The 12610-nt window shown below is 42.9% G+C and overlaps 1 protein-coding gene across 1 annotated transcript in view; it reads left to right on the top strand.

The window, feature by feature from the left end:
* Positions 1-9469: 9469 nt before the first annotated feature.
* The window catches only part of MAPKAPK3 (MAPK activated protein kinase 3), a 92730-nt gene continuing 89589 nt past the window's right edge, over positions 9470-12610 (top strand). The window contains exon 1 of the mRNA XM_044656928.1: positions 9470-9727. Within this exon, the coding sequence (XP_044512863.1) occupies positions 9470-9727 (258 nt within the window). The remainder of the gene's footprint in view (positions 9728-12610) is intronic.

Genomic DNA, 12610 nt, shown 5'->3' with positions numbered 1-12610 from the left:
TGGGAAAGGAAAGATTTTAAAACCAAGCAAGAGTTAGAGAAAATTACAAAATGTAAATTTAATGGTTTTGATTATATTAAGCTAAAAAGCTTTTGTACAAACAAAAACAATGTATTCAAAATCAGAAGGGAAACAACAAATTGGGAAAAAATCTTTATAACAAAAAACTCTGGCAGGGGTCTAATCACTCAAATATACAAGGAGTTAAAGCAATTGTATAAAAAATCAAGCCATTCCCCAACTGATAAATGGGCAAGAGACATGAATAGGCAATTTTCAGGTAAAGAAATCAAAAGTATCAATAAGCACATGAGAAAGTGTTCCAAATCTCTAATAATTAGAGAAATGCAAATCAAAACAACTCTGAGGTATCACCTCACACCTAGCAGATTGGCTAAAATGAAAGAAGGGGAGAGTAATGAATGTTGGAGGGGATGGCAAAATCAGGACATTGATGCATTGCTGGTGGAGTTGTGAAATGATCCGGCCATTCTGGCTGGCAATTTGGAACTATGCCCAAAGGGCTATAAAAGACTGCCTGCCCTTTGATCCAACCATACCATTGCTGGGTTTGTACCCCAAAGAGATCATAGATAAACAGACTTGTACGAAAATATTTATAGCTGCGCTTTTTGTAGTGGCAAAAAACTGGAAATTGAGGGGATGTCCTTCAATTGGGGAATGGCTGAACAAATTGTGGTATATGCAGGTGATGGAATACTATTGTGCTAAAAGGAATAATAAACTGGAGGAATTCCATGCAAATTGGAGAGACCTCCAGGAAGTGATGCAGAGTGAAAGGAGCAGAGCCAGAAGAACATTGTACACAGAGACTGATATACTATGGTAAAATCAAATGTAATGGGCTCCTGTACCAGCAGCACTGCAATGACACAAGACAGCTCTGAGGGATTTATGGTAAAGATGCTACCCACATTCAGAGGAAGGACTGCAGGAGAGGAAACGTATAAGATAAACAATTGCTTGAATGCATGGGCTGAGGCAGACATGAATGGGAAATACCCTGAACAAGGACACATGTTACAACCAGTGGAAATGTGCGTTGGCCATGGGTGGGGGGAGAGCGGGGGAGGGGTGGTGGTGAAGGGGAAAGTAGGGGCATAAAGTATGTAAACAGGTTAAAAACAAATATTAATAAATGTCTAATAATAAAAAAAACATTAAATTATTTACATATTTTTTCTTTTTAAAAAAAAGTACTAGGATAAAATCTAGCAAGACATAGAAGACTTTGAAACATGAAATAAAAAGGAAGGAAATAACAAGCAACAAATATAATATTCTTTGAGGAATTAAAAATGAGTGATATATAGGTTGGGCATGAGCAACTATATTATATAACAAAAAAGGAACTATGAAGAACTTGAATAAAGTGTAGTCTCATGTAGGAATATGTGGCAAGAGTGAGAAATGACAGATGGGCTTTCAGTGGACTCCATGAGTATCCTTGAAAGGCAAAGACAAAATAGAAGGCTTCTAGCTAATTCAATGGATAGATGTCCCCATGGTGAACCTATTAGAGGACATGGACAAGGGGCATAGAGGATGGGCAAACATGGTTGGGTTGTAGTTTGCATAATTGGAGGGAACATCTCAATTGATGAGCTCAGAGATCTACTTGAACATTAATCAATAGTCACTAAAGTTCTCCTCTGGCTATAGCATGGGTGAGGAGAGTGAGTGAGTGAAAGACATCTTCCATTCATTCCAACTTCCATGTCCATTCCTTCCATGTGATCTTGAGCCTCAGTTTCCTCTTCTGTTAAGCAAAGACATTGGACCAGATGATCTTTGAGGTTCCTTTCAACTCTAAGATACAATGAATACTTTAGAATGCCTATCAAACCACACATCACCTTGCATAGCATCTAGAAGAGAGATGGTGGTCTCACTCTAGTGTCCCCTGCTGAGGCCCTCATCTGAAGTATTATGTTCAGGTCTGAAGGTCATGTTTGAGGAAAGAAATAAAATGTAATGGGCATAAAGGAAGGTAACCAGAATGCTGAGAAGATAAGTAATCATCCCATAAGAGGACCAGTTGAAGGAAATGGGGATTTTTTTCCATTGAAAAGCAAAAGCTTAAATGGGGAATCCATTTGCCATCTTTAAAAACATGAAAGACTCTTCAGATTTATTTTGTTTGGCTGCAACGGACAGAAGTAGTGCGGGGTGGGGAAGAGAGGAAGAGGAAGGTACTGTTTCAGGATGGCAGATTTCATCTAAATATATGGAAACTTCCCTAACAATAAGAAATGTCTAGAAAATTGGATAAGATTAATTCAGAAGTAGTGAGTTCCTTTTCCTTGGAAGTCTTCAAATGGTAGCTGGATCAGAGGATTGGATCCAGTCTGGAAATGAGGAAGAAGGGGATCCTGCTCAGTTTGCTTTTGGGAAGATTTATTTATAATGCTCTGACTGCATTATTTGATTTCTAAAAGGGCTTGGTAACATTTTTCAACTTTTTAAAGCCTCTTTCCCCATTCCTTGGTCCTAACTATCCTAGGAATGCTCTCACATTCCTTGCCCCAAAGAGGCTTCTAAAAGTGGGATAATTAAGACTGAGAATATAAGCTTCATTTTGTCTAGTAAATAAAAACTAGTTGAGGCCAAGTATGTCTGGGGGCAGCATGGCAACCTCTTTGAGCCCTCCACTGAGATGGATAAGGAAAGTCAATTCTAATCAAACTTAACCTGATTTCTTCATCCAGATCAGCAAGGATATTGGAATCCTGTGATCAGATGTGTGATTTCCTCCATCTTCATGAGGGATCAGGGAGGGCTTGGAAATTATTAGTCTTTCTCCTCATTAGAGATGTCTGGGGAGGTCTGAATAATGAACTTCCAAAATTGTATTTAATGACTCAAGATGCTGAATGAATTTGTCTTTGATCACTGAGAGAGCTCACTGACCAATTAATTTATTAGTTATTGCTAGCCTGATCAATAAATTGGTTATTCTTACCCTGAACTCAGGCTCTTAGAAGTTTTAATCACCACAAGGTAACCTCTGAGGTCTCTGCCAATTTTGTGATACTATGATAAATCAGCTCTTCAAAGGACACCTAATGGATAGATGAGATGTAGGGAAGCAGGGAACCAGATAAACGAAGCTGTTCTATGCTTAGTTCCAAGGGGCACAAAGTGTTGGATGAAAAGTTTGTGAAGGAGCAGCCGAGAGAGAAGACATTGGGCTTGATATCTGAGAGGGGTCAAAACTTGCCTCAGTTTCCTCATATATAAATCAGATAGGGATAATAATAGCACTCCTTTCCTGGGGGATAGTTTTGAGGATTGAATGAGCTAATATATGTAAAGCACTTTGTAAATTTTAAAATACTATGTAAATGCTATTAAAAAATCTTTGAAATGTGTGTGATACAGATCCTTGTCTGTCTGATATGAATCAACCCTAGTTCATTATAGAGTCCTGGAGGTTGGGTGGGAGCTAAAGCACATTCTTGCAACGTCTGAGTGGGTGGGTGGGTGGGAATCTCAGATTTATAGGGGGTAGCCTTTGCTCTAGCTGAAGCCCAGAATTTCAGTTCTTCAATCAAAAAATCCTTACTGAGTGCCTACTACGTGTATGGCAATTCTATTTCACACCCTGATGAAGGAGACTTACTATAGTAGGGAGATATAAGCTACACTTATGAAGCATTTAATTAACAATGTGAAATGTAAAACACCATGAACAGTGGAACAGGTTCCTGACTTGGAACAGTTTGAAATTTAGCATGGATACACGCTTGTACACAACTGCATTTTACACATGCTAACAACTTATGAGCATCTACCAAAAAAAATACATTAGCTATTACTTCTCCATCTCTTTCAATGTCCTAAGGGTTTATTTTCTTACTCATCCCTCTTTAGTATGTATCTGTCTTCTACTCTCTTCTTTCTATTACTCTCTTTCCCTTGGTAACCTCATCTACTTCCATAGTATCAACTACCATCTCTATGAAGATGGTATTCAAATCTACAAATATGGATCCTATATCTCTCCTCCCTCTAGTCCTATATCTTTGACCTTCTGTGCTACTCTATTCAGATATCTCCCACTCCCCTCCCCTCCCCACCAACGTTCAAAAGCAACATCTCTAAAACTGAACTCATTATCTGATGATTCTTCATTCTCTTCACCTCACCCCCATATCAAACTAGTTGCCAAGATATCAATTCTACCTCCACCTTTCTCAGCTCCCTCCCCATCTCCCTCTACTCAAGGACCTCACCACAGTTCAGGTCCTCATCATCCCTTGGCCACACTCTTGCTGTCTCCTAATTGGCCACCTTGCGTTCAATTTCTTCATTCTCCACAGAATCTCCTTACAGCACAAGTCTAACTATCTCTTACTTCTTAGAATGGATCCCTTTGGCCTCTGGAATGATATACTGTAAAAGCAATTGAAGACAGACTTTTAGACTCTGCCAAATGTGGGAATTTGCTTTGCTTGACTATACATATATATGTTACAAGGGTTTCCACCCCCTCCCCCAAAATGGAGTGAGATGGGAGTGAAAGAAAATAAAAACTTGGTAAATGAAAAATAAAATTAAGACCTTTTTTTAATAGTGTGGCATACAAACTCCTCCTTCTGGCAGGGTCACAATCTAATTGCAATCTACCTTCTAGACTCATTTAATATTACTACTCCCTTTGGAGAAGTCTGCAGGATGTTCTAATGAAAGAATTCTATTTGTTGGGCCCCAGTCTCAACATTCCATCTCTTCTCTCTGATTCTGCATAGGCTTTGCCCCTGTGCTTGGAATGAACTCCCTCATTATTTCTACTTCTTAGAATCTTCAGCTTCCTTCAAGGCTCATCCTAAGGTGTCCACTCCTATGGGAAACCTTTCTTCTTCCATGCCCTACCCTCCTCCCCAGCCAATTGTTAATGAGCTTTCCTTCCTCGAATTACTTTGCATTTAATCATCTGTGTATCCTTCCAGAGAAATATAAAGCTTGGAAAGTGGGCTTTTCATTTTGTCACTGCATTTCTTCTCTCCTATCTCCTCATTCCCCACCACCACCTAGTACTTCATAAATGTTTTTTATCATAAGCCTTGAAAGCAGAGGAATGTATTTATTAGGATGTTCATGCCTGGAGAACTCACTGCTAGGTCTAAGAACATAAAAGGAGGGTAAAGGCAGAAAGAAATGTCTTAAACATAGATAGCAAAGTATTAATTGTAGCACTATTTTTTTTTTTTTGTGGGCAGCAGTGTGGTACGATGCATAGAGTACTGAGCCTGGGATCAGGATGACCTGAGTTCAAATTTGACCTCAGACTCTTACTAGCTGTATGACCCTGTTCAAGTCAATTAACCTCTGTCTGCCTCAGTTTCCTCATCTGTAAAATGGTGATCACAATAGCACCTGTATCCTGGGGTTGTTATAAGGATAAAATGAGATATTTGTAAAGCACTTAGCATAGTGACTGGCACACAGTAGTTGTTTAATTTAAGAAATGTTTATTTCCATATTTTCTCCTTTGTTTTGGCAAAGACCTGGAAATAAAATAGGTGTCCGCTGCTAAAAAAAATTATAGTGGATGCTTGCAGTGCAATATTGCTGTACCCTAAGAAATGATAAATGGATTATTCAGAGAACCATAAGAAGACATAAACTGGTAGAGAATGAAGTAGAATGTGAATTACAATATGCAAAATTACTAAAACAATCAAAACAGAAAGAACAATCACATGAAATTGTGAAACCATAATGACCAAATTTGGCCTGGGACAAGAGTTGGGAAGATGTACCCTCCCCTCTCAAATGCAGAGGTAGGAGGTTTATGTGGGTGTGGCTGGAATGCTACCTATGCTGTTAGACCAGATGGATGTGTTGGTTGGTTTTGTTGAACTGTTTTTTCTTTTAAAATATTTATTATAAGGGGTGGCTGGCTAAGTATATGGGGTAGCAAATGATGCATTCAGAAATGAATGTTATGTAAAAACAAAATACATCAATAAAAGTAATAATAATAAATAAACCCTGCCAGGTAATTATCTCATAAATTAAAGAATCAGCAAACAAATCCTTTTGTAAAGCAAATGAATATTGCCTCTCTTCCCCATCTTATAAATTCTGGGTTTTTCATGTGTGAATTCTTCTTCTTTGTATATTAGATGATAAGTAAGCAGAATTTTTGCAAATCTTTTTTTTCAAATTGAATACTATTTTCAATGCACTAGGGGGTGCTGCTGACTAAAAGAAATCTGCATAGAACAGTTTTCTAACATGAATAATCCTGAAAAAAAATCAATAATAATACTTTATTATATAAGAGAAAAGCTACATTTATCTCTAGCTACTTTGAAGAAACTGAGGCACACTATGATCAGTTTTGCCTCATTGAGAGTTCGGGCAGTCCATTTGAATAATTGTACAAACTAAGTTCAGGAAGTATCCAAAGTGTCCAACAACACTAGAAGTTTTTCCCTGAATTGTACCAATGACATTTCAGGGGAGATTCCAACAGCCCCATTTTAAATCACCAGACATCCTGAAAATTATTCAGCTCAAGTGTCACTCTGAAACATCAGCCCCATTCCTAGAATAACAAAATTCATTGTCTAAGCTTTCCTAGTAATTTCTCTGTATTTCTTATTGGCATTGACCATATTCAAATGTGGCACCACAAGAAGCTCTGGGGGCAGAGGACATGGATTTGAATCTTAACTTTTTTACTCACTCCTTGTGTGGCCCTAGGCAATTCCCCTTGCTCCTGTCAGTTTCCACATCTGAAAATGAAGGGAGTTAGCCTAGATCATAAATCTAGAGCTGAGAGTGCTCTGAGAGGCCATTTAGTTCAGTTCCCTCACTTTATAGATGAGAAAACTGAAGCCCTGGAGGAGGGTAAGTGATTTACCTACACAGATAGTAAGCTAATCAGAGGTGAGATTTCAAGCCAGGTGATCTCTAGGGGCCCCTCCAACTCAAAATCTAGGAGCCTATTCTGTTGGTTTCTATCCCTCCAACAATCATTCAGTGCCTCTTACATATTCCTATTACAGAGAACACCAAGAACTTTTCTCCCCATGAGGAGTTCATTGCTTGTCCAGAGGCCAATAGGTGATACAGTGGATAGAGCACTGTGAATGGAGTTCAGAAGACTTGAGTTTGAATGTGACCTCAGACACTAGTTTCAGGACCCTAAGCAAGTCATTCAACCACTAATCTGTTTGTTTCCTCAATTGGGTAAATGGGGGATAATAAAAGCACTTGCCTCACAGGGTTGTTATAAGGATCAAATGAGAAAATAATTGTCAAGCATCTAGCAAAGTGCCTGACACACTGAATGGCCTTTTCCTTCTCCTTCTGAGAATGAACTTTAACTAGATATCCTACAGGCCATGGGTCTCAGGGAAAGAGTAAAGGATCTGCAGGCAAAAGACCAAGGCTTAATAAATGTTGATTTGACCTAAGCCAGGGTGGGAATCCTACTTTTACTATTTATTGGCCACATGATTATGGGCAGCTTAGTTCAACTCTGTAAGCCAAATTCCTTAATTGTAAAGCTGCTCCAATTTAAGGACCTCTAAGTTTCCTTTCAGCTCTAAATTATGTGATCTGTGGCTAATATTTATAGCTTGCTCAAGGCAAAACAGGAGAGTGACCATTTGCACTCTTCGAGAGTTCAGTTCTCCAGGTGGCCGAGAGAAGGCAGCAAAGGCTTGCCCTTCGATCCAGCACATTTGGGTTAGAGCCTGGACTAGTGCCTCCTCCGGGCGGGGGACGGAAAGGACCCTTCCATTCAGTGCCTATCTCTACTCCTAGATCTAGTCCGAGCCCTCGGAAACCTAACCTTTCCTCTCCTACAAGAGGGGGCTGGTTCATTCTGTCTGCGTCTCCCCTATTTTCCAAACCCTGAATCCTCTTCTCCTGTGCGACCCAGGAGAGCTTTTATCCCAAGGTGGGACGCTTGGTTCTTCTCGCACCCCCATTCCCGCTCTGGCCCTCTTCCCAACAGGAGGCGAGGGAAGACACTTCAGCCAGGCTGGGGAGTAGAAAGAACTCTGTTTATTAATCGACGGATTGGTTGATTGGCTGGCTTTGGCCATTGCTTGCGTTCGAGTCCCAGCTCTGTCACTAACGTGACTTTGATCAAGTCACTTACTTCCTCTCGGGGCCTCAGTTTCCTCCTTTGTAAGGCGACTGGATAGTCCCTAGGTGCTCCCAAGTCTACACTTTTGATCAACAGGAGCGCTTTCTCTTCGCAGTTCTAGGTCTTCTTTCCCGCGGACCCCTCACCCCCATTTCTTACACATTCGAGGAGCGAATTCTTCTCTCTCACCCCCAGCTTTTCTACCGTCCCCTTAGCTCAGGAGCGCCAAACCTGGTCGGGCCCCGGACAGAGTTGGGGGACGCCTGGGCTCAGAGTGAATAGGGGGCGGCAGGATGGAGCTGGGAGTGGCTTTCGTTTCCTTTTTTGTCTTTTCCCCTCTTGGTGTCTGGGGCTCCAGGCCCCGCCTCTCCCACTTTCCTCCAGGTCCCCGACCCCAGGTCTAGGCCTTCCCCTTTAAGGGCTGACCGAGCGGGCCCCAAAGTTGGGATGACGCGTGGGGCGGGTCACGTGGGGGCCCCAGGCCAGTGCCTGTCGGCCGCCGTGGCCCGGGCTCCGAGTCCGGCTCCGGCACATCCCCTCTGCCCGCGTCGCCGCCAGCACTGCCGCATACAGGTAGCCAGCCCCTCCCGGCCCCCTCCCAGCCTCTGCTCCCACTTCGGAGCCTCCCTCCCCGCGCCCTGCGCCTCACCTGGGCGGGACACACCTGGTGCCGGCCCGCGCACCTGCGCCCAGCCTCTGCCCTGCTCTCTGTACCCGCTCCTAGCGCGTGCCCTCAGTCTCCCCCTGCTCAGCACCCCACTCAGCTTGGCTCTCCTTCACTAGGTCCCCACAGACTTCTCTCTGATCTCAGGTTCTCTCCTCCCCTCCTGGCCCTCCCAATTCCGGCACATCTGGCCTTCACTCCACCTGGGTTCTCAGTTTCATCCCTGTCTACTCAGCTCCCTTCTCCTCTAATGCACTTAGCCCCTCTCTTCCCCTTCATCTGGCCCAGGCACAGCGATCTTCAGCCTCATCTGTGTTTAGTACACACTTTGCCCCTTCTGTGCCCTCCTCCACCAGCTTGGCCCAGGCATACACCCCACTCCCACCCCTGATTATTCAACCTTGGCGCTCTTTTAGTAGCTCCTTCTTCTCCTGGTTCTTTCTCCCCAACCCCCAATTTTATTTGTTCCTTTCACTTTGTGGTCCTCATCTCACTTGACTCTGGCAGCTGGATATGTTCTCAGCACTGCCCTGAGACCTTCTCCCTCTGCTTCTCAGGTGATGCTCCTTGCCACATACCACTACTTTCCCTTGCCCTCGGCTCTTGCTGAATGAGGGGCATTCCCTGAGAAGCCCTCTTTGTGATCCTTATAGCCTCCAGCCCCTGGTCCTGCCATGGACCCCAGTGGTGAACGGGAAGAGCAGATACCTGAAGGACAAGCCTCAGGCCCTGGTCCTGGGGGAGCCATGAGCACAGGAATCCAAGGGAATGCCAAGAGTGGGCCTAGGAGTCTGGCCCATGGCAAGGTTGAGCCCAAGAAGTATGCAGTGACCGATGATTACAAGCTGTCTAAACAAGTGCTGGGCCTGGGTGTGAATGGAAAGGTCTTGGAGTGTTTCCACAAGGTGACAGGCCAGAAGTGTGCACTGAAGGTGAGTGTGGCTGGATCCCCCCAACTTCTACATTGTCTGCCAGCAAATGATGTAGCCCACTTTGTATCCCATATGAAGCTTGTTGTAGAAACTAGTGATGTTTAGCCTGAAGATGAGAGGACTTGAGAAAGCTATGATTGCCTTCCCTCAAGTACTTGAAGAGCTGTCTCGTGGAAGAGAGCTTAGTCCTGTTGTTCCCAGAAGGAAGAGCTAAGAACATGGATGAAATCGGGGGGAAAAGGCAGATCTCAATTCTAAATAAGGAGAAATTTTCTAACAACTAATTTTGTCCAAAAGCAGAATGGGCCGCCATAGCGGGGTTCCTATCACAGAAAACATCTTCAAACAGAAGCTGGATGACCATTTACCAAGAATATTATAGCTGAGATTCCTGTTGAGATATTGGATTGGACTGTGTACCCTCCAAGGCTCCAACATTGTGATCCCCGCTAATATCTGCCAGCCAGGTTCACTGTTGTTGGAGTATGGAGGGGGATGGTAAAGAGGGGATCTCAGTGTATCTGAGGAAAGGAAAATTTTATAAGTTTATAAACTATTTACGTGTTACTTTATCAACCTTAGTTCTTTACATCCATGACCTGATTTGATTGACACAATAACTATGAAGTAGATGATAGAATTATTCCCATTCTCCATTTCATAGATGAGAAAAGTAAGAACCAAACAATTTGCCCAGGTCATAGAGTAATTCAGTGGCAGAGCCTAGCCTCCTAGTCCAATGCCCTTTCTACCAAATTAGTGGGCACAGGGAATATTGTATGGACCTGGAGTCAGGAAGGCATGAGTTCAAATCCTGCTTCAGATACTTATTAGTTATGTGACCCTAGACAACTCACTTAACCCCTGCCTCAGTTTCCATATTTGTAAAATGGGGAAAATAATAGCACCTACCTCCCAGGTTTGCAGTGAGGATAAAAGGAGATGATATTTGTAAAGTGTTTTGCAAATGCAATATAAATGCTAGCTCTGTTATAATGATGATGATGATGATGATATCACAATTTTCCCTAAGCATCTTTGCAGGGCTTCTGCCATCGTCTGAAGCTATTACTCTAGGGATTATCTCTTTCCTGCAATATTTACATTTGAGGCATCCTGATTTGGTTAACTGTAACAAACCTTGATCATTTGTCTAATCACCAGGTTCCCATTATGTCATAGATTCATAGAATGCAACTTTCATTTAGTCCAACCGTCTCATTTGTTGCGATAGAAGGCGATAACTTCTACGTTGTTACCTGGCAAGTTATCGATAGAATTGGGACTAGAACCCAGACCTCCTGACTCCCAGTTGAATGTTCTTTAGAAGACATCAGGCTGGTTCCTTTTTAAAAATGCTTCAATCTCCCTGTTGCCTGGGTTACCCATGTCTCTTGCTATTGCATTGTAAGCTCCCAGAGGGCGGGGACCACAATCTTCTCTCCCTCCTCCACATCCTGTCTGCCCACAGCATACTGTATAGGGACTGCCTATATATAGATCCTTTTTTTAAATGGGGGTAGAAGAATTGATTCTGTCCCTCTCAGGGACTTGCATTCCTTTAGGGCTGCAGGGCCCATGAGCCAGGCTAGAGGCTGAGATCTCTGGGGGGCCTCTGAGGACTGAAGTGTAAGGCAAGCAGAACCATCTCTGTTAAAGCCTGAGGTAGGACTTGGAAATTACAGGTAAGGGATGAGTAAGTCAAGACCCCTCAAGGCACACGGCTAGCTTTATTCTGCATCTTTCTAATATTTGGTTGTTGTTTTTTTTAACTCTTACCTTCTCTCTTAAAATCAATACTAAGTATTAGTTCCAAGGCAGAAGAGTGTAAGGGCTAGGCAATAGGGGAGTCAAATGATTTGCCCAGCTAGGAGGTGTTTGAGGCCAGATTTGAACCCAGGATCTTCTATCTCCAGGCCTGGCTCTCTATCCACTGAGCCACCTAGCTGCCCCCTTCTAATATACTTTTTATGTAATGTGTATTACAGTTATCTATATCTGTCATCCCCCTGCTGGAAGACTGTGAGCCCCCTTGGTGGGAGGGAGCAAAGCCTTATCTAAACTTTATCCTCCTCAGGGCTCAGCACAGTGTTCTGTACATAGTAGGAGATTAATACAAGTTTATTTTTATTTAAAAAAAAAAACCTTTACCTTCCAGCTTAGAATCACTACTGCATATTAGTTCTAAGGCAGAAGAGTGGTAAGGACTGTGAGGGTTGAGTGACTTACCCAGGCTCACACAGTGTCCGATTTGAACCTAGGACCCCATCCTCCACCCCATTTCTAGTCCTGGCTCTCAATCCACTGAGCCGTCTAGCTACCTCCCTTAATAAATGTTTATTTAATAAAACAATGAGAACCTGGCACAAAGTGGCTGATTCCCTATGGACTGACAGTGCCCAGATACGTAGGCTCTGGGGCCATTAAGCTAGGAAGAAAGGGCAGACTTGAAGCCTGTGTAGCTGGTACACTCACTACCAGTCCTTCCTGATAAGAATGGAACCAAACATTGGAGCTGGAGAGCTCTATTGATTTCATTTTTCAGCTGAGGAAGCTGACAAATCTGGGACTAGTCAGAACTCCCTCTTCCTGCCTTCCAGACAAGGGCGATACCAGACAATACCATCCTGTCTCTACAAAAGGTTCCCTGTTTCCATCTGGCATCTTTAACTTTCTAAACTTCTTTTACTCCTGATGAACTCATCTGATTATCACGATTACCTTGTGAAGCAGGAAACATATATGGAGCCTCCTAATTCATGGTTGAGGTAGCTCAAATCATGAGAGGAGGAGACATGTGTAAGTTGTTTCAGCCATCCAGATCCTGGACTGGAACCCAAGGCCTCTGGGACACTCTTGCAAGGTGTAATGGAAAATACCCTG

This window comes from Gracilinanus agilis, chromosome 1, assembly GCF_016433145.1.
Source record: "Gracilinanus agilis isolate LMUSP501 chromosome 1, AgileGrace, whole genome shotgun sequence".
Taxonomy (NCBI): Eukaryota; Metazoa; Chordata; class Mammalia; order Didelphimorphia; family Didelphidae; genus Gracilinanus; species Gracilinanus agilis.
This window is presented reverse-complemented; position numbering and strand designations above follow the sequence as displayed.